At 41.1% G+C, this 23,522-nt stretch overlaps 1 protein-coding gene across 14 annotated transcripts in view; it reads right to left on the bottom strand.

The window, feature by feature from the left end:
* The window catches only part of KYNU (kynureninase), a 461,407-nt gene that overhangs the window by 98,506 nt on the left and 339,379 nt on the right, over nucleotides 1-23,522 (bottom strand). For all 14 annotated transcript variants that reach the window (XM_033945496.1, XM_033945497.1, XM_033945483.1 and 11 more), the window contains 3 exons: nucleotides 18,384-18,455; nucleotides 14,249-14,323; nucleotides 2,552-2,698 (listed from right to left, as the gene is read on the bottom strand). In XM_033945496.1, coding sequence (XP_033801387.1) covers nucleotides 2,552-2,698; nucleotides 14,249-14,323; nucleotides 18,384-18,455 — 294 coding nt within the window. The remainder of the gene's footprint in view (nucleotides 1-2,551; nucleotides 2,699-14,248; nucleotides 14,324-18,383; nucleotides 18,456-23,522) is intronic.

The raw sequence follows: 23,522 nt of genomic DNA on the forward strand, positions 1-23,522 counted from the left end.
TCTGCCAACCTCATTTATATGAGCGTTTTTTGGAGAATGACTCGCTTTTTGTAATTTTCTACCATAACAGCTTCACTAGCAGCCCATCAAATTTTTACGTGTTTTTTTGAGACCTTATTGAGACCTTATTTGAGACCTTTTTGAGACCTTATTGCATAATTATAAGGGGGGGGTTTCATGTGGGAGGGACATAGGTGGGTCATAGGTGTTCTATTTAAGCACACTATATTAAATACTGTTAGTTAAGTATCTAACTGCTACATTTAGGTGCACCCATCATAGAGCAAAAGAAACAGGTCGTATCTTAATTTAAGTATTTAATTGATGGTTATGCTACTATTCTATAACAGATTAGGTGCAAACATTTGCCATTATAAAATACTAGCTTAGGCCCAGATTCTATAAATGGTACTATTGTGAGAAGCCACCTTAAAATGGCCACTGACTGTATGTCAAACACACGACACCATTTATAGAATTGCGCTTTCAGAAAAGATAGGCACCAGAAATGTAGGCCAGGATTTTCAAGGCCTACATTTCCGACACCTTGGGCTCCTTTTACTAAGGTGCACTAGCGTTTTTAGCGCGCGCTGCCCCCCTGGGCTACACGTAAAAACTAATGCTAGCTCAATGGTGGCGTTAGCATCTAGCGTGCGCTAAGTACGCGATAAAACCGCTAGCACAGCTTAGTAAAAGGAGGCCCTAATGCCTACAGTGACATTAGGCATCGTAAAGTACCTTCTTAGGCGCAATTCTGGCATTGGTTTTTTTTAGGCGCTGGTAGGTGCCTACATTTTTCTGTTAAAAATGTTTACTTTCTATTTTAAATGGTATTTTCAACTTAAGTTAGGCACTGGTAGGGTGCCTAATGGTGCCTAACATAAGGTACCATTTATAGAATCTGGGCCTTAGGAACAGATTCTATAATTGGGTATCTAAATAGATAGGTGCCTAAAGTTAGGCACCTATGTGATGTCACTCACACCCATCACAGAATGTTGCCTAAAATGTAGGTGAGGTTTTTAAAAGCCTATACTATAGGTGCTTAAGTGCTTTAGAGAATGACGCCTAATGGCATCTAAGTCCTTCTCCTCCCCTAAAAATTCTTAAGAATGTAAGATCTTCTGCTGCTGGGTCAGACCAGTGGTTCATCGTGCCCAGCAGTCCGCTCACGCGGAAACCCTTAGGTCAAAGATCAGTTCCCTATTTGAGTCTAGCCTTACCTGTGTATGTTCTGGTTCAGCAGGAACTTATCTAACTTTTTCTTGAATACCTGAAGGTTTCTTTCCCCTATAACAGCCTCTGGAAGAGCGTTCCGGATTTATACCACACTCTGGGTGAATAAGAACTTTCTTATGTTTGTACAGAATCTATCCCCTTTTAACTTTAGCGAGTGCCCTCTCGTTCTCTTCACCTTGGAGAGGGTGAACAATCTCTCTTTCTCTACTAAGTCAGTTCCCTTCAATATCTTGAATGTCCCCTTACTTTGGAGTTAGATGTCATAAGATAAGCGCCTATATTAGGTAGAATCATCCTTGAGAAGATAGGCACATATCACCCAATTATTATTATTTTTTTTTTTTCAATTATGAGCTTATTAAATCTCATAATTGAAGCCAATGCACTAATTAAGTTAGGTGCCTAATTTAAGTGCCTATTTGGCACCTATCTCTAGGCGCCTTTTATAGGTCTCCTTCTGGAACAAGTAAATCGGCAGATCTGCATTAGAGAGAGGTTTTTTTCTGAGTTGTGTTGATCTCTCTTCAAACGGGTCACCTGCAATAGCTGCAAGTCACGCTTCATCCAGGCTGCAGCAAGAGTAAAGTTTTGAGGCTGGGCCTGGTTAAAGCGTGAATTGCTGCTCTTGCAGTTGACCTCCTAGACCTGTTTCAAGAGAGATCAACACAACTCAGGAAAAACCGTGCTGGGTTCTCTGAGGAAGCCGTTCTGGCGAAACGCATCAGAACCCTTGTATTCTTCTCAGAACAAATTCAAGATAAGTGTTGCTGTTTATGAGTAGATCAAATAATGACAATATGTTTCAGTAAAGTAACATAACAGCACTATAAAGTGCGGTGAAAGACTATGAGAAGCGCATTTAGGGGCGTGTCCCCGGTTGTGTTTTCTCTACCATTAAAGTTCTGAGCACTTCATAGTAATCTGGTTGAATCATTTCCACTGGCACTTTAACACTGCCATTTCTGACGGTGTTTTTCAATTAACTTAGGTATCGACAGGGCGCCTACCAATGCCTAACCCCCTCTTCTACTAAGGTGCACTAACCGATTAGCGCACGCTAATTGAATTAGTGCACACTAAACGCTAACACGTCCATAGACTAACATGCATGCGTTAGCTTTTAGTGTGCGCTAATTCAATTAGCACTCTAATCGGTTAGTGTACCTTAGTAAAAGAGGGCCTAAGTTTAGGTGCTTGTTATAAAATTTACCTGTTAGCCTAAAATTTGGGCATCTAACTTTTAGTGGCCTTTATAGAATTGTCCCCTTTTGACAAAAAATATAGTGTTCTGTAATTTTTTATGAAATCATACCTTTTCCTGGCCAGCTTTTGTTATTTTTGGTATATTAAACAGTTGTCCAGTATAATATTGCACTCCGCTGAACAAGATCACAGCTATGGAATTTCCCTCCTTCTCAATTATAGATAGGATATCTTCGGTCCTCAGTGTTTCCTCTCCCTACAATAAAATATTTGCATTAATTGCATTAACAACAGTCATATACACTCATCACAAAAGACTAACGGGTTGGCTAAGCCGAGACCTGAGTTTGTACAGGCAGCGTCATCTCTCCCACTGACATAACTTCCGGGTGCCGCGCATAAGACGTGACATCGGAGGGAGAGCCTACGAGGTTGCGAGGAGCCGGTTGGGAAGGGAGGGGGTCTGCGCGGGCTGGGGGGAGGATTGGGGAAAGAACGGGGAGAGGGCAGAGATGAGGGCGTGAGTTTTGTGGCCGCCGCTGGAAGACGGCGGACTCCATGCTCCGGAGCTTTCTCTTTTTTTCCTATTACCCTGTGTGAGCTTTATATTCAGACGTGTGGAATTTTTGATATCGACAAGTAATTGGGCAGTTTGAAATCTACAGTTTATGGATTGCTGCTGAAATATGAACATTTGAGACTTTTTCTCCACAATTGACTACTAATTGACTGAGCACCAGTCTTACGCATGCTGAAACCTTGTGTAAGTGCTGGCATCCAAGTTATCAAAACATCAGCTGGAAAGTCCAAAATAGTTATAGGTTCTATTATTTTCTCAAGGACCTCAGTGGTACCGTCTGCATGCCGCTAAACTTTTAGAACATGCAGAGCATTGGCACCCCTAATCATCATCGGTCCCTTGTAGTTCAATTTTTTCATTCATAATTTATAGATATTTTGAATTTTTCAATACTTTAAATAAATCGATACTTATCTTATGCTACGCGGGTGGGGGCAAGCACTCCGACGTAGGCTACGTTTCGCCCCGTACGCGGGGAGCATGAGCAGGTTGATTTGAGGGGGATTTCCTTGACACAGCCCTACGGGGCGAAACGTAGCCTACGTCGGAGTGCTTACCCCCACCCGTGTAGCATAAGATAAGTACCGATTTATTTAAACTATTGAAAAATTCAAAATATCTATAAATTATGAATGAAAAAATTGAACTACAAGGGACCGATGATGATTAGGGGTGCCAATGCTCTCTGCATGTTCTAAAAGTTTAGCGGCATGCAGACGGTACCACTGAGGTCCTTGAGAAAATAATAGAACCTATAACTATTTTGGACTTTCCAGCTGATGTTTTGATAAGATTGTATTTGGTGGAGGTCTGAAGATTGTCTATAGCCATTGCTGATTTTTTGTATTGGCACCCAAGTTAGGCAGGCTAACCCATTATTCTGTAACAATGCAGGCAACCTTTGAGAATGCCTCTGACATGCCCATACCCCCCCCCATCCCATGGCCATGCCCCTTTTGACATGTGCAATACGATTTGGTCACCGAGCATTATAAAATAGCACACAGACAGATGTGCGCACAAATCCTAACTGGAGCCAATTTGGTGCCAATTCACACCAATAATTGGTTGTTTTATGCGTAATTATTGTTCAATAGCGGCTTGTTAGCCAATTAAGTTGCACACACATTTCAGGAACGTGGCCAAATTTAGGTTCCCATGGGCACCATATATAGAGTCCGGGGACTAGTGCACACAGGTGCCTAACTGTCAATTAATGATGCCTTTTATCTGCATACGTGGGATCTACCATTATAGGTCCCACATATGCTGTTTATAGAATTGCTGAATAGTAAGCTGCGCTTGATGTGTCTCTCTCTCTTTTTTAAAATTTCTTTATTTATAAATTTCAAAATTGCAATGCAAGAATCCTCTTGTTACAGAAAATCAGAGAAAAATATAATAACACATATTGCATAGAACTATATAAACAGATTAAACCTGTGAAAAGATAATTTTTAACAAGTAAAATAAATTATGCAAAATTTATAAAGAATTAAATAGCCCCTCTTTCTTAGACCTCTATAATATCCAGGAGAACAAGAATGTAACGAGATAAGGAGCTCTCTAACAATATATCTATTTCAAAAGGAAAAAAAGGCTTAACATGATTCCATCCGGTTCAAATTTCTAATAACAGCCTTCAAATCTGTTTTACTTTTTTGCATCCAGAAAACTTTGGAGTTGCTCCGGCACAAAATACATATATTTCATTCCAGCATATTTAATCATACATTTATATGGATAACTAAGCAAAAACGTAGCTCCAATTTTTATGGTCTCCTCCCTCATACTCAGGAATATTTTCCTTCTCTCTTGAGTGGACTTAGTAACATCAGGAAAAATCCATATCTTTTCCCCCATGAACAAACTCTGGGAGGAACAAAAGAAAATTTTCATTATCGTATTTAAATCCTGCTCAAACACAAAAGAATCTATCAAAGTACCATGGTATTGAACTTCTTCCTAATGTCTCTCTCTATGGCAGGGGTGTCCAATGTCAGTCCTCGAGGGCCGCAATCCAGTCGGATTTTCAGGATTTCCCCAATGAATATACATGAGGTCTATTTGCATGCACTGCTTTCAATGTATGCTAATAGATCTCATGCATATTCATTGGGGAAATCCTGAAAACCCGACTGGATTGCGGCCCTCGAGGACTGACATTGGACACCCCTGCTCTATGGCAATCTCATCGCTGGCTAGTAACAATTTTGTTTTTGATTGTCGATTGTTAAATGTGATTGCGTTTTATAGAATCATACTAATGGGCTCCTTTTACAAAGCTGCGCTAGCGGTTTTAGCGCATGCTTAGCACACGTTAAATTGCCTCACGCGCTAGACGCTAATGCCACCTGGCGTTAGGTTTTTGGCACGTAGCATGGGGTTAGCGCATGCTAATCACGCTAGCGCAGCTTTGTAAAAGGAGCCCTAAGTGCCATTATAATCAGTACTGATATTTAGGTCCTATATATAGAATCAAGCTCTTACAGAATTGTCCCTACAAGGTGCATAAAACTAGGAGAATAGTAGAAGGTTCTTCACAGTGGAAAAGTGAGATTAAAGCCAAAGATTAGATAGGTCTGCAGTATTGTAATAGATGGGGAAAAGGCAAACAATATTTTATGAAAGATTAGTTTTACTGAATTACATTACTTGCATGTCCTGCCACAAGAAGGATTTATTAAAACTAAAACAGCAGATTTGGGCTTTGTAACCTCTTTTACAACAATTTCATTTTCTATGTTTGTATTACAAAAACAGTAACCCCCTCTTTTACGAAACTGTGATAGCAGTTTCTAGCATGGAGAGCCGCGTTGAAAGGCCTGCGCTGCTCCCAACGCTCATTGAGTTCCTATGAGCAGCGGGAGCAGCGCAGGCCATTCAGTGCGGCTCCCCGCACTAGAAACTGTTATCGCAGGCTTGCTAATCTACTGAAGAGAGCTTTAAACTAAACGTGATGGGGCAGGGTGATCAAAGCTCCCGGGTGAGTATAAGCCCTCAGGTAAGTAAATCACTGAATACCTCTACATGGATGAGAAAAGGGGGCAATGTCTGGAAAACAGTATATACTAATGCTCGAAATATGGGAAACAAGATTCTGGATCTAGAAGCTGTGATGGAAGAAGAGGGGCTGGATATAGTAGCGATCACGGAGAACCATGACTGAGATGTAGTTATACCAGGCTATAATTTGTTCAGGAAAGCTCATAATTAAAGCCAGTTTACTAATTACCACCACCATCCCCTTTACAAAACCATAGTGCAGTTTTTAACTCCGGCCACGATGGTAACAGCTCCAACGCTCATAGAATTCCTTTGCATTTCGGACCTGTTACCTCCAAGGCCAGTGCTAAAAACCTCGCTATGGTTTTGTAAAAGGGTAGGGGGTAAGTTGGGCACCTCTTATAGAATGTCCTCCTTATTGTCTTGACAGACATGTGCAGTGATTTGAGCCCATTGTAATTTGTAATGATATGTGATTCATATGTTGCGTGTGTTTGATTTTATTGTTAATGTATTTTTGTAATTCGCCTAGAAGGATTGATAGGCAGCATATAAATGTTTTAAATAAATACATAAAATATAAATTATAAGCGTAACTGGGAGATATACCAGTGGCTCTCCTGTGCTCTGCCCATCTGTACATCTCCTTTGCAGTTAAGTTTCAAGTTTATTTTATTTTGATATACCGCCTATTGTATAATCTAAGTGGTTTACATATAGGTTTTACAAAAATATAAATATAAGGGGAAACTAACACAGTCTACTAAAAACATTACACTGGATACAAAAGGGAAGTCGGCAAAAATGTTACATTATTAAAAATAAAAGGACGTTGGGAAAGGAACAAACTAAGGGGGAGGGATAAAGAAAAAGGGAAACCAGAAAAAAATTAATGCTAAGGTTAAGAACATAAGAATAGCCTTATTGGGTCAGACCAATAGTCCATCAAGCCCAGTAGCCCGTTCTCACGGTGGCCAATCCAGGTCCCTAGTACCTGGCCAAAACTCAAGAAGTAGCAACATTCCATGATACCGATTAAGGGCAAGCAGTGGCTTCCCCCTATGTCTTTCTCAATAACAGACTATGGACTTAGGCCTCAAAAGCATCTTTAAACAAAAAGGTTTTAAAGCTTGATTTAAATTTTGAGGCACTTTTTTTTTTTGTCTAAGATCAATGGAGAGAGAATTGCACAGTGGCAAATGGAGGGAATCTATCAATAAATGCTGGTGAATGATTAGATTTTATCTTACAAGTAAGAAATAATAGTTTAAATGTAATCCAGTGTGCAATGAGTAGCCAATGGGCACCTTTTAAAAGAAGTGGAACGTGATTGCATTTTTTGGCATTATAAATTATTTTTACGGCTGTATTCTGTATAATTTGAAGCCTTCAGATTTCCTTCTGGGTGATTCCTTGATAAAGTGAATTACAATAGTCTAAATGAGAAATGACTAATGAATGAATAAGGATGGTGAGAGATTTGAAATCCAAAAGAGAGCATAGAGAGAAGATTATGTTGAATTTGAAGAAGCATTTGTGAACAACTGAACTGATTTGTTTGTTAAAGTAAAGTTTGTCATCAAGGATGACACCTAGAAGTTTAATGGTTGTGTCAAATTTAATTGGAATTGACCTAATGCAGATTGGAGCTTTCAGAGATTCATTATTTCTTGTTGGGAATAGAAGAGCTTTGGCAATAAGGGCCAGATACTATAAATGGTGCCAAGCAGCACTACTCGGTGCACTTGTCAATCAACTACTAGGCACCGCTTATAGAATCCCACCTAGCACTGGTTTATTAGGCCAGGTTTTACTTGATCTAATTTACTGGCATCTAACTCGGATTCCTAGTGATGCTTAAGTCAACCACAGCTATTCTTTGCCCCTAACCATGCCAACTTTTCAGATAGGCATCGTTAGGTATTAGAAAATGCCTTGGCATAGGCATTGCTAGATGTCCTAAGAGTTTGTTGCCAAACTTTTAATTGTTAATTTAATTTTTTGATGGCTGAAAACTGGTGCGGTCAATTACGCCAATTAAGCAAATTTTTTTTAAAAAAATTTGTACACAGATTCCAGTTAGGTGTTGCTAGGCAGCCTTTACAAAATCAGACTCTTAGGTGCTACCTTATAGCAAAACATCTATCTAGGGACCAGATTCTGTATATGGCACTCAAAAAATGGTGCTGGAAAAGATCAGCACTAAGTGCAACTCAGTAAAGGGTATGTACATTTACAGAATCATGCTTAGCACAGATTCCTAGAAACATAGAAACATGATGGCAGATAAAGGCCAAATGGCCCATCTAGTCTGCCCATCCACAGTAACTATTATCTCTTTCTCTGAGAGATCCCACGTGCCTATCCCAGGCCCTCTTGAATTCAGACACAGTCGCTGTCTCCACCACCTCTTCCGAGAGACTGTTCCATGCATCTACCACCCTTAGATTACTCCGGAGCCTATCACCTCTTAACTTCATCCTAGGCCCTCTCATTGCAGAGTTTCCTTTCAAATTAAAGAGACTCGACTCATGTGCATTTACATTACGCAGGTAATTAAACGTCTCTATCATATCTCCCCTACCGCCTTTCCTCCAAAGTATACAGATTGAGATCTTTAAGTCTGTCCCCATATGCCTTATGATGAAGATCACATACCATTTTAGTAGCCTTCCTCTGGACCGACTCCATCCTTTTGAAGGTGTGGCCTCCAAAACTGAGCACCAGTTTTACGCTTGCTGAAATCTTGTGTAAATGCTGGCACCCAACTTAGGCAGGCTAACCCATTATTCTATAACAATGCAGGCAACCTTTGAGAATGCCTTTGACATGCCCATAACACCCCCCTCATCCCATGGCCATGCCCCTTTTGACATGTACGATACTATTTGGTCACCAACCATTATAAAATAGCACACAGCCACATGTGCGTGCACATCTTAACTAGAGCCAATTTGGTGCCAATTCACACCAATAATTGGTTGTTTTGTACACAATTAAGAACATAAGCATAAGAACATAAGCAGTGCCTCTACTGGGTCAGACCAGGGGTCCATCCTTCCCAGCAGTCCGCTCACGCAGCGGCCCATCAGGTCCAAGACCTGTATAGTGATCTCTATCTATACCCTTCTATCCTTTTTTTCTTCAGGAATTTATCCAATCCTTTCTTGAACCCTGATACCGTACCCTGTCCTATCACACCCTCTGGAAGCGCATTCCAGGCATCCACCACCCTTTGAGTGAAGAAGAACTTCCTAGAATTGGTTCTGCATCTGTCCCTTCTCAATTTTTCCGTATGCCCTCTCGTTCTTGTAGTTTCTGAAAATTTGAAAAATCTGTCCCTCTCCACTTTCTCTATGCCCTTCATGATCTTGTAAGTCTCTAACATGTCCCCTCTAAGTCTCCGCTTTTCCAGGGAAAAGAGCCCCAGTTTCTCTAATCTTTCAGCATATGAAAGGTTTTCCATACCTCTTATCAATCGCGTCGCTCTTTTCTGAACCCTCTCGAGTATTGCCATATCCTTCTTAAGGTACGGCAACCAATATTGGACGCAGTACTCCAGATGCGGGCGCACCATTGTTTGATACAACGACAGGATGACCTCTTTCAATCTTGTTGTAATGCCTTTTTTGATAATACCCAGCATTCTATTTGCCTTCTTAGAGGCCGCAGCGCACTGTGTCGACGGCTTCATTGTGTTGTCCACTATTACCCCCAAGTCCTTTTCTTGGGTACTTTCGCCCTCCCATCGTATAGCTCTACTTCGGGTTTCTGTTCCCTACATGCAAGACTTTACATTTCTCTACATTAAACTTCATCTGCCATCTTATTGCCCACTCTTCTAGCTTATTCAGGTCCTTTTGTAATTCCTCGCAGTCCTCTTTAATCCCAACTCCACTAAATAGTTTGGTGTCGTCTGCGAATTTTATTACTTTGCACTTCGTCCCTGTTTCTAGATCATTTATAAATATATTGAACAGCAGCAGTCCGAGTACCAACCCCTGCGGAACACCACTTGTGATCCTCTTCCAGTCAGAGTAGTGGCTCTTCACTCCTACCCTTTGCTTCCTACCCGCCAACCAATTTTTGATCCATCTATGAACGTCTCCTTCCACCCCATGGTTCTTCAGTTTCCGTAGTAGGCGTTCATGGGGTACCTTGTCAAAGGCCTTTTGGAAATCCAAGTATACGATGTCTATGGGGTCCCCTTTGTCCATTTGTTTGTTAATTCCTTCGAAGAAGTGAATAAGATAGTTAGGCACGATCTTCCCTTGCAGAAGCCATGCTGACTTGTTTTCATCAGTTTGTTTCTATCTAGATGTTCATCATTGCTTTCTTTTATCAGCACTTCCACCACCTTCCCCGGAACCGAGTCAGACTTACCGATCTGTAGTTCCCCGTGTCACCTCCTGATCCTTTTTTAAGGATGGGCGTAACATTAGCTATCCTCCAATCCTCCGGGATCACGCCTGTTTTCAGGGATAGGTTACAAACCTGCTGTAGTAGTTCTGCTATTTCCTCCTTTAGTTCCTTCAAAACCCTAGGGTGGATTCCGTCCGGGCCCGGAGATGTGTCACTTTTTAATCTATCTATCTGCTTATGTACGTCCTTGAGGCTTACCTCCATCGATGTTAATTTTTCTGCTTGATCTCCTGTGAATATTTTTTCAGGTTCCGGCACGTTGGATGTATCCTCTTTTGTAAATACTGATGAAAATAACATGTTTAGTCTATCCGCTACTTCTTTTTCTTCCTTCACCAATCCTTTCCTATCTCCATCATCCAGCTGTCCCACCTCCTCCCTTGCCGGCTGCTTCCCTTTAACATATCTGAAGAACGGTTTGAAATTTTGCGCTTCCCTGGCTAGCTTCTCTTCTTATTCTCTTTTTGCTCTTCTGACTACGAGGTGACATTATTTTTGATGCTTCCTGTGCTCTTTCCAGTTCTCCCCGGTTTTGTCCTTTTTCCATATCCGGAATGAATATTTCTTGTCTCTTATCGCTTTCTTCATTTCTTTAGTTATCTAAGCCTGGTCTTTCGTTCGGTTCTTTTTGCATCCTTTTCTAAATCTGGGGATATACAGATTTTGCGCCTCACTCACCGTGTCCTTAAATAATGACCAGGCTTGCTCTACAGTCTGTGATTTCCTTGAACTGTTCCTAAGTTTCTTTCTTACCATTACTCTCATCGCTTCGTAGTTTCCTTTCTTGAAGTTCAAAGTCGTTGCTGTGATTCTCTTCCCCTTCGATATTCCTACTTCAACCTTGAACTTGATCATATTGTGATCGCTGTTTCCCATTGGTCCCACTACTTCCACTTCCTTTGCAGGTCCTCTTAGCCCATTAAGGAATAGGTCCAGAGTGGCATTCCCTTTCGTTGGTTTTCTGACAAGCTATTCCATGAAGCAGTCATGTATAGCTTCCAGGAATCCGGTCTCTCTAGCATATTTTGAGTTTCCAAGACTCCAGTCTATCCCGGGATAGTTGAAGTCTCCCATAACAATCGTGTTACCGCTTTTGCATTCTCGCCTCATCTCGGCTTTCATATCTTCATCATTTGCTTCAGATTGCCCAGGTGGATGATAGTACAGGCCCATCTTTATCTCGGGCTCATTTCTTCCCGGTATTTTAACCCATAGTGATTCCAATTTGTTGGTCGTCGCTGCTGTGTCTATTCTGGTCGAGTGCATGTTATCCTTTATATATAGGGCTATTCCTCCTCCTTTTTGACCTGACCTGTCTTCATGATAGAGTTTGTACCCTGGCAGTACTATGTCCCATTTGTTTTCTTCATTCCACCATGCTTCAGAGACCCCAATGATGTCTAGGTTCTCTTTTTTGGCCATGACTTCTAATTCTCCCATTTTGTTCCTTAGGCTCCTTGCATTAGTATGCATGCAGTTTAAGTCCTGGTATTTTTTTGTCTTCATTTTCATTTCCTGCGCTACATTCTTATCATCCTCTTGATCTGTCAACTCTTGTTTTTTGCCCGTTGTGTCTTCCAGCAATTTTCCCTCTCAGTATCTTCTCGGGATACCTTTTTCCGAATCATCGACACTTGGTCGACTGTCGGCTTTCCTCTTCTTCTTAGTTTAAAGCCTGCTCTATTCCTCTCCTGATGTTGTGTGCTAGAAGTCTTGTTCCCGCCGCACTCAGGTGTAGTCCATCTCCCTTGAAGAGCTTGTTCTTGCCCCAAAATGTTGTCCAGTTCCTCACGAAGTGGAACCCCTCATTAGCGGCTTGTTAGCCAATTAAGTTGCACACATATTTCAGGATCGTATCCAAATTTAGGTTCCCATGGACACCATATATAGAGTCCGGGGACTAATGCACAAAGGTGCCTAACTGTCAATTAATGATGCCTTTGATCTGCATACGTGGGACCTACTGTTATAGGTCCCACATATGCTGTTTATAGAATTGCTGAATAGTAAGCTGCGTTTGAAAGATTTCATCAGGGTTAGCAAAGAAAGGAAAGCATGCTGATGGCTCTGCATTTAATCTGCATTTTCAGTGCTTTTTTTAAATTCCTGCTGTTAAAAGCACACTGAGCAAAAGCAATGATCAAAGCATCCAGGTAATAATAAATACATGCTGTAGTTAACTTTTTTTCACAAAACACATTTAATAGTTTCAATCAATAAATCTATTTACAGGCATACCAACATTTGAAAGGAGATTAGAAGACAATAATAAGATGATGTCTTAATCTTCTATTGCAATGTATTGATTTACAGAGAGACAGTGTCATAGTGACTGTACAATGGCATTGTTCAAAGCAAAATCAAGTTAAAGTTTCAAGTTTATTAAAAATTTGATAAAACGCTAATCATAAATTCTAAGTGTTTTACAGTAAAAATTTAAAAAGGGATCCAAACCTAGTTTTGTAGCTTTTTGGATAATGCAGGGCTAATTTTATAGCAGGGCATCTAAAGTATGTGGCATTTCCTTTTAAGACTATGTGCGTCATATAATTGACCCCAGCAGCACATAAACGTTTGTACAGAATTATATATTCTCCAAGTGTAATATGTGCATGTATATGTGTATTTTATAAAATAAATCAGCCACTTAACAATATATATAAAACAGGGTGACCTGTCAATTGAGCGCAGGACAAAAGTGCTCCAACAAAGATATGTCGACAATTGTGCGCCGCTGGTCCTGCCCCTTTAAACCCAAAACGTTAGCGCTGTGAGGGGGTGGGGGTGGGGGAACACTCCCCCACTACACTGAAAAACTCCAAAACACCAAAAACTGAACGGAAAACAGAAGTTTTCAGTGTAATGGGGGGGGTGGTTTCCCCCCAAACCTCCCCAACGGGAGCAAAAGGATTGCTACATGTACTGGGGGGGGGCTTTCCCCCATACCCTCCTCATAGCGCTAACAGTAAGGCTTTAAAGTGGCAGGACCGATGGTTTGAATACATCCTGCACGCAATTACCGTCTTTGTTGGCACGCCAATGTGCGGCGCGCTTTAGTTACAGAACCACAGAACAGAGAGTTGAGTACAATGTAAACATACAAAATCAGTTAACTAGCCAACATTACTCTTGAATTTCACTTCGGATTTTCTTCAGGGTTCTCATTGACATTGCTGAGATCCCTGAAGAAAATCTGAAGTGAAATTCAAGAGTAATGTTGGTGAGTTGACCGATTTCGTATATTTTATAAAATATGCACATATATTGCAACCCTGTTCTACCCAAACAAGGCCTTGGGAAATACCTGAAAAAATTAAGTGTGCTCTGGCATAAACTGTGTAGTGGCACAGATTTGATAAAGAGAACAAAAGGCAGGGGGGAGGGGAAAGGAGGGAGGGATATTGGGTAAATTTGAGAGTAGGCAGGCAAGTCAGGTGAGAGGGAAGAGCCAATCAGAAGGAAGGAGGTTGGGAAGCAAGAGGGAGTGGAGGTAATTTTAAAAGATCCAAGGCACCGCCAATGCCATGTTCTAGGGGCATCACAGGTATCTTCAATGCCCACATACAGATTGCCTATAAGTGCACACCATCCTCTCAGCCTACATATTCAACCATACAATTTAAAGGATCTCTTCCTTGCAAGTATAATATATTTATACACAGAATATGTCTTATAAATTGTTTATTGCATATATATGTAGGATCAGTCTGAGAAGAAAAAAAAGACAATATGGTAAATGTTAGCTATCAAGTGTAGGTGAAAAACAACATGTTGGTTATATTTAAATTGTTCACTAACCTCTCTTGGATGTACTAACAGCATGCTTTTCTGCACATCAAGCCCATGTATCCGAATCTGAGACTCAACTGTATACTAAAAAAATTGAAAGACAAGTGAGATGCATAATACTTTTATGTAATGTAATGTAATGTAATTTATTTCTTATATACCGCTACATCCATGAAAAAATATTTCTCTAATGCTGATTAAAGATGCATGATTTTAAAAACAGGTCAATTCAACCTTTAGTTGTTTTGTACTTGCAGACACTGGATATTTGCAGTAGAGAATGACAAGGAGTAGCAACATTCCATACAGAATCTCAAAGAATAGCAAGATTCCGGAATCTCAGAGAGTAACACGATTCTAGAATCCCAAATACTAGCAACATTCCATGCTACCGATCCAGGGCTAGCAGTGGCTTCCCCCATGTTTTCTCAATAACAGACTATGGACTTTTCCTCCAGGAAATTGTCCAAACCTTTCTTAAAACCTACTATGCTATCCGCTCTTACCACAACCTCTAGCAATGTGTTCCAGAGCTTAACTATTCTCTGAAAGAAAAAAATACTTCCTCCTATTGGTTTTAAAAGTATTTTCCTGTAACTTCATATGGAGACCAGAACTGAACACAATACTCCAGGTGAGGTCACACCATGGAGCGATACAGGGGCATTGTAACATTCTTAGTCTTGTTTGCTTTTTTTGGCTGTTGCCGCACATTGGGCGGAAGGTTTCATCGTATTGTCTACAATGACACCCAGAACCTTCTCTTGGTCGCTAACCCCCAAGGTAGACCCTAGCATCCAGTAACTGTGATTCGGGTTATTCTTCCCAATGTGCATCACTTTGCATTTGTCCACAAATTTCATCTGCCACTTGGACGATCAGTCTTCCAATTTCCTAAGGTCTGCACCGGGATCTGCACCTAACTTTTAGGTGCAAAGATTTACATACACTGAAAGCTGATGTAAACCTTTGCAGCTAAATTAGGCACAGATCAGGCGTGTTCTCTAATACTCAACGTAAATTCTTGGAACTCTCATCACCCACCCATGCTCCTCTCATGGCCATACTCCCTTTTCAGAGCTATGTGTAAGAATTTATGTGCACATCTTTTTTGAATAGTGCCTAGTAAGATGCACACATAAATTCTAGCATTGGGACTCATACATCAGCCATTTTCACAATACAATTTTATTTCTTAATAATAACTCATGACAGCGTTCCTTTGGGCAAATATTGGCCGCAGCTTTATTTCATACTAGCTGATGCCCCGGCGTTGCACGGGTATTTAATGATAGCAATAACACTGTAAATGGATTCAAATAAAGATACTTTATAGTGGTGAATGAAATTATTTTTTTACAGCTTAATAAAAAGTACAATATTCAAATTATAATGTGAAATATTTGACAAAATGAATACAATACAACTAACGCAAAACGTGATTATAAACAACATTTTTAGTTTCACCTCCAGGAGCAAGAACATATAAATTGTTGGGTGAACCCACCTTTGAGCAAGCAACATAGAGTTGTGGGCCGAGAGACCCCCAGAACATACCCCAGGTAGTGAGGGATCTGCATACCAAGTTTCGGTCAAATCGGTCAAGCCGTTTTTGAATTACTGTGAGAATGGCAGCTTTTTACTTTTTTTCCATTGACATGAATGGGTGAAATCTGATGTTCTGTTTGTAGCTCCGCCCACATGTGCAGGTGGGCCGCGAGACCCCCAGAACATATCACCCCAGGTAGTTGGAATTACTGTGAGAATGGCAGATTTTTACATTTTTTTCCATTGACATGAATGGGTGAAATCTGATTTTATGTTTGTAGCTCCGCCCACGTGTGCAGGTGGGCCGCGAGACCCCCAGAACATATCATCCCAGATAGTGAGGGATCTGCTTACCAAGTTTCGTTCAAATCGGTCAAGCCGTTTTTGCGTGATCGCGGCACATACACACATACATACACACATACATACCTCCGATTTTATATATATAGATTATTTCAAACATTAAATTTTCAAACTTTTATAAATATAACCAAACTCCACACTTAACCATTTAGGATTTACCTCCAAGAGCTGATCGGTATCGACACTATCTCCCTTATCCTAAACTTGCCCTTAACTCCCAGTGACTTACAGTGTCGTCAAGCCACCTCAACTCGTGGCGGTGTCACCCACGAGGACATATTTACAATTCACCATCATAGGTCTTCCAATTCAATTTGCCTCTAATAAAGGCTCTGCCCTTAGGCCCCTTAATCTCCTAGCTGCGACCGACACTCCCCCTTCCCCCAAATTCCCGAATCCCACCCATCTTTCACCACTTCTCACAGCCAGAGCAGTGGGAGGGAGGGAAACTCAAATCCATATGCTCTCCTCCCTTGCTCTGTTACCCGTGATTCTTTATTTCTTGCCCGCCAATTTCTTTCTTTCCTTTCCTATCAACCGCTCCACCCCTTTTTTTTCTTCTCCATTCCCAAACTCCTACAATCCTCCAATCAATTCCTCTCCTTGTTACTATCCCCCTCACTTCTTTTCCCTCTTCCCCCCTCCATATTCCAATCCTCTTTGCTAATTTAATGTAATGGCTTTGATGTCGCCTACTGTTAGGGGCCACTCAGATTAACTGTGCGGCCTTTTTAATTGTTGCCAATTAACATCAATAATTATTAACATTCTATTATTGACATTAATTAGCTCATTATCCAATTAAATTGCACATGGAAATTGGGCGTGCACCCAGATTTTCATACCCAATTTTGAGCGCTATATATACAGTCTGGGGGATAAGATGCAGCAAATGTCCCCACCGTGTGATAACTGCATAAATGTCTGCACTATGCGAAAACTACGGTTTACAGTCATTCGTGCGCGGGACAAAGCCGCTCCAACATTTGAGCCCAGACAATTGGGCGTAAGGCTCCAGCGCGTTGCCGGAAAAGTTAATTTTAAAGAGCTCCGACGGGGTGTGTGAGGGGGGAACCCCCTAGTTTACTTAATAGCGTTTGTGCTGCTGTTGGGGGGTGGATTGGGGGGTTGGAACCCCCCATTATAGAGGAAATTTAACTTTTTCCTGAATTTTTAGGAAAAAGTTAAGTTTTCTGTATACTGTGGGAGTTGCACCCCCACATCCCCCCCAACGGCAGCACATACAGTATTACGTAAAGTGTGTGGGGGTTCCTCCATATCCCCGTCAGAGCTCTTTATAATTAACTTTTACAGCGGCATGCTGGAGTCTTGCGCGCAATTGTCTGGGCTCAAATGTCGGCGAGGCTTTGTCCGGCGCCCTTTTGTCCCATCATCAAAAACTACATGGGCTGATACTAGGCATGCTCCCAACAGTTGCTGCATAGGCTTTGTGGTTACTGGATGCTAATTTGTGTAACTAACCCTTGGTAATTGCAAAACTTTGACACACTTTGAGCTCCTTTGCCTAAACTGCGGAAGAGCTCCTTACCGCGGGCAGGTGAGGTAAATGCTCCGACACTTATTCAACTCCTATGAGCACTGAAGCATTTACTTCACCGGCCCGCGGTAAAAACCTAGCATTTATTAAATATGCCCCGGGTTTTCAGGCAAAGGCAGGAAAACAAGCTAATTTCCAATATATGAAAAATTTGGCTAGACTGTTGGCAATTCAACATAATTTTCTAGAGGGTCAAAATTTTGAAGGCTAATTTGATCTCTGATTTTGCATAGGAAAACTTTTATTTCCACAAATCATGTTTCAGCTTATCTGGAAGATTAATAACAATCATTTCCAGCTATCTGGTGATGTATGTGTTAAATGCTGTTAGATATATATTGATTTCGCTTCATAAAATAAAACGGAAAAAAAAAAAAAAGAATTAATAGAAATGTACAAGTTCAGTTGATTTAGGCAAGCAGCTTAGCAATAGTCTCTCGAAAAGGGTAATAAATCAATGTCTTACTGCAGTCTTTTCTTGTAATAAGCCTTTCTCATTTGAACAAAAGAATTAAACTGTATGCTGAAGAATATGCTGAAACCAACAGAATTTGACAGGCTGTTTCTTTGTAGTGTTGCTCAGAAAAAAGATTGATATTCAAATGAGTTTAATAGTACTTGTAGAACTAGAGAAAATTATGGAAACATGGTTATTAAATGTTAAAGCATGCTTACATGATCAGAAGGAAAGGCTTTGGCTTCTAGAAGAATTTTGTAACGATTTGCTGTTGGCTTATAAAAGGATAACTAAAAAGAACAAAGGAAATGTTTTATATAGCAAATATTTAACTTTTGTCATATGTACAGTACAGTATATACCCATTCCTGACCATCTAAATAGCATTGAAAATCGAGTGGTATAACTTTTGTAATCTGGAACAAAGCATTTAGGAACCATATTTATGAAGCGACCAAATCATTTATTGGAAACCCAATATCTTATATTTTCTATCTTTTACTATTCATACTCTGGATGATATTCAAAACTATTTAATCAACCATTTTAGCACCTAACCGCAAATATTCTGTGGTAGATAACAGAGTAAGTTGCACGCCAATATTCAGCGCCTAACTGGATGAATTTATTGGTCAAATAGAACCGCGTAAATAGCTATCATGTTTCAAGTTTCATTAAAATTTGATGAATCGCTTAATCATAATACAAAGCAATATACAAGTCTAAAAACATTTAAAGATGTTTTTCAATTCAGGGGACAATCTCATTAATATACACCAAACAACAAACAAAAACAGACCCTGGAGCAAAAATGGGGGAAGAAATACAATATATAATAGTAAAGGAGAACAAATAGGGGAAGAACAATAGGGAGGGAAATGACAACACTAACAGTCTGGCTAAAATTTAAAAAAGTGATTAAATTCTAAAAAAGATTAGCAGTTAAAAAGAAAGCATTTCAACTTGCTTTTGAATCTGTCAATAAGACAATCCTCCCTTATATATGTTGGTAAAGAATTCCACAATTGCGGAGCAATGACAGAAAAAAATGTATTGCCTCCGGGTATTGATAGATTTCAGACTTGGAATAACTAGCAAGTGTTGGTTGTTAGATCTGAGTGATCGGGCGGGAATATAGGGTATTAGAACGCGCTCAATAAAGGCCGGGGTTTTATAGAGCAATGTTCTTCAACCTTTTTACACCCTTGGACCGGCAGAAATAAAAGAATTATTTTGTGGATCGGCAAACTACTAAGACTGAAATTTTAAAAAAACATTTCCACCCCGTCTCTGCAAGCTCGATCCCTGCAAACCAGTGGTCTCAAACTTAAACCCTTTGTGGGGCCACTTTTTGGATTTGTAGGTACTTGGAGGGCCACAGAAAAAATAGTTAATGTCTTATTAAAGAAATGACAATTTTGCATGAGGTAAAACTCTTTATAGTTTATAAAACTTTCCTTTAACAGTTAAAAGGAAAGATATATAAACTATAAAGAGTTTTACCTTATGCAAAATTGTCATTTCTTTAATAAGAAATTAATTATTTTTTCTGCAGCCCTCACATTTAAAGTTTAACATCTTTCCTTTCTCAAAACTGACACATTTCAATAACTATATTGAAAATGAAATCATTTTCCTTACCTTTGTTGGCTGGTGACTTTATTTTTCTGTGCTTTTAACTATGTTTCCAGGGCCTTCTTGTCCTTTGAATGTTTTTCTCTCCGTCTTCACTTTCTGCCTTGCATCCATCTTTGGCATTAACTTAATATTCAATTTTTCTGCTTTGTTTTCAAAATCTACGTTTCCATGTCTTACCTTCCCTTCCTATCTCTCTCTTCTTCCATCCTATTTCCATGGTCTGACATCTCTTTCCTTCTTTTTTCTCCCTCCTTCCTTCCTTTCCCCTGGTCTGACATCTGTCTCCTTCCCTCCCCCCATGCCTTGGCATCTCTCCCTCCCCCTCTATGGTCTGATATCTCCTTTCCTTCCCTCCCTCCCATGAACTTGGCATCTCTTGTTCCTCTCCTCTCCCTTGTCTTCCTTTTCATTTCCATCCCTCTCTTTCCCCAATTGGGTGTAGCAGCAACAGAAGCAGCATTTCCCTTCCCCCTTTCCTGTGCAGCAGAAGCATTTCTCTTCCCCTTTCCCTCCCCCCTCCCTTTCCCTATGCACCAGCAGCAGAAGCAGCATTTCCTTCCCTCCTTTCCTGTGCAGGAGAGGCATTTCTCTTCCCCCTTCCCTCCCTCACCCTTTCCCTGTGGTGCAGCAGCAGCAGCATTTCCCTAGGGTCCTCCTTTCATATGCAGCAGAGCATTTCTCTTTCCCCTCCCAGCCAGTGAACAAGGCACGACCCCGCAGCCACATGGGCTCAACCCGCTGCACCTAGAGGCACCCTCTCAACTGCTGGGTGCATGCACGCATCCCGCACGTGGGCGGACTCTCAGCCCAGACACAGCCGATGGCCCCAATCCACACGCTGGCCCCGTGCACGCTGACCATCTCCCATCCACCTGCACCTCTCTCCCTTCCACCTGCACCTTCCCCGCGGCCCTCTTTGGTGACTCGGCAGGGGCGGCAATCAAGACAGGCTGCCGATGTAGGGACCTTCCCTCTCCGAGTCCCACCTATTTTGTTTCCGCATAGGCGAGACTCACAGAGGGAAAGCCCCGATGTCGGCAGCCTGATTGCCTGAGGCTGGGTGGAATAGCAGCCTTCCGCCAACACCACCGCAGTTGTCAGGAAATTTAACCGCGCCAATCTCCCTGGCCCTGCGAGGACCGGCAGGAATTTTCTGCGGACTGTCACCAGTCCGCGGACCGGCGGTTGAAGAACACTGTTATACAGTATAGATTTACGTGTTAGTAGGCAGATTTTGTAATTTATTTGGTGTGCTACCGGAAGCCAATGAGATTTTTCAAGAAGTGGGGTGATGTGGTCAAATTATTTTGCCTTCCATATAAGTTTGATGGAAGCATTTTGATTCCTATGAACAGAGGATTACAGTAGTCAATTCTAGATATGACTGCCTTTGACTGCTAAAATGCTATCCAGTTATTAACATAGAATATTGACGTAGAAGATTAACCTTTTAGCAGTTTTTTTTAAAGCAGATATTTAATACCAGTTACTGAAACAGCCCAGCGTGGGTTTAATGCCTGGGGTGGACAGTAAAACCACTGCCTGCCACTAGCTGAATATTGGGTCCACTATTTTTAAATGTAAGTATTAAGGAAGCATTATTAGAGATCTTCAAAATGTTTCTGCACTTTTATTTTTATCTTTTAAACAAGGGGTGCCCAAAAGGTCGATTGTGATCGACCAGTAGATCGCGAGGGCAACGTGAGTTGATCACCGTGATAGACTCATGTTGCCATCGCGTTCTACCTACATCCCGACGCCATTAACAGGATGCAGATGTGTCAGGCCTGATCAGCCTTCCTCTCCCCAACGTCAATTCTGACGTTGGAGAGGAAGTTCCGGGCCAGCCAATCGCTGCCTGGCTTGCCCAGAACTTCCTCTCCAACGTCAGAATTGACGTCGGGGAGAGAAATGCTGGTCGGCCCGATGCTTCTGCATCGGGAAGCAGGGAGAGCTTGGGGCGACGGTGGTTGGGGGCCTGTTCCCTGATGGTGGTGGCAGGGTTTGGGGGAGGGCAGGGAGAAAGAAAGAAAGGGGCAGGCAGGGAGACAGAAAGAAAGAAGTGAAACAGAAATAAAGAAAGGGGGGACAGGGAGACAGAAAGAAAGAAAGGGGACATGGAGAGAGAAAGAAAGGGGGCAGGGAGACAGAAAGAGAGACAGAGAGAAAGAAATAAGGAGGCAGGGAGAAAGAAAGAAAGGGAAAGAGGCAGGGAGAGAGGAAGAAAAAGTTGGCGGAGAGAATGAGGTCTGGAAGCATACAACAGGCTGAAAGAAGGGAAGTAATATTGGATGCATAGTCAGAAGAAGAAAGTGCAACCAGAGACTCATGAAATCACCAGACAACAAAGATAGGGAAAATGACTTTATTTTTCAATTTAGTGATCAAAATTTATCCGTTTTGAGAATTTATATCTGCTGTCTATATTTTCCACTATGTCACCTCAGTAACAACTATAAAAAATAGACAAATATACTCCCTCCCTTTTTTACTAAACCGCAACAGCGGTTTTTAGTGCAGGGAACCTATGAGCGTCGAAAGCAGTGCAGGGCATTCAGCGCAGCTCCCTGCACTAAAAACTGCTATTGCGGTTTAGTAAAAAGGGAGGAGGTATATTTGTCTATTTTTGTATAATTGTTACTGAGGTAACTTTGCATAGAGTTATCTGCCTTGACCTCTTTGAAAAAACCCTGGAATATAAATGATAATTCACATTTTCTCTGGGTAAAGTGTGCTTTATTATTGTTGGTAGATCATTTTGACTTGGTCATTTTAAAAGTAGCTCGCAAGCCCAAAAAGTGTGGGCACCCCTGTTTTAAACACTATTTCTTAAATATCTCAAATGCAAATTACATCATTTTTCTACATAAGGCGAGCCAGCTTGCCTGACTGACTAGTTACATGATATTCTATGACACACCCTCTTACCACTTCACCAGCCCCAACCTTGTCATTGTCAAAGAGGAATGTTCTTTCATTTTTTTTACAAGATCCTAGTGGCAGCTTTCACAATACACTGGAAATGAATGCAGGATTACACTTCTCCCTCAGTATTCGCGGTTTCACATTCACAGTTTCGATTATTCATGGTTTTTAGCTTCCTGGCTCCTCCCTCCAAATTGCATCAGCTTGCATAGAGAAATCGCTGATTCCAAGCATTTATAGAGAAAATCGCCGATTCCCAGCACTTCATCCACCGTGATTTGCTTCTCCCTCAGGAACAGGCCAGGTCTCCCACCATGTTATTTAAGGTTTCACCATATTTATGATGGTTTTTAATAGAAAATAGCGAATAACATATGAAAAAGTTATTTGCGGTTTTTCTGTATTTGCGGTTCTGTTAATCCCCTATCACAGCGAATACGGAGGGAGAAGTGTTTAAGACAAACAAATAAAATGGATATGTGTAATGAGCACTTCTGCTGAATGGTGTTTTGGACATTTGTCTGTTAGTGATTGATGCAGATCACATAACGTTTATCTATACAACATTCCTGGAGACATTTTATCTGTTCACCTTCTGTGCTCACCATTTCTTAGAGCAGGAACCTGAGTACTGAGTTTAGAGATCTTTGCAAGATTAAACTGCCAGGTTGCCAAGGTCTACAGAAAGGCATTGAATCATTGGTCTATATTTTATTGCAGACATCAGAAAAATTCAGCTATCAGCAAGGTAAAATTAGTAGAAATTGCTAGCATGCATTAAAGATTAGAACCAT

This window comes from Geotrypetes seraphini, chromosome 5, assembly GCF_902459505.1.
Source record: "Geotrypetes seraphini chromosome 5, aGeoSer1.1, whole genome shotgun sequence".
NCBI classification, from domain to species: domain Eukaryota; kingdom Metazoa; phylum Chordata; class Amphibia; order Gymnophiona; family Dermophiidae; genus Geotrypetes; species Geotrypetes seraphini.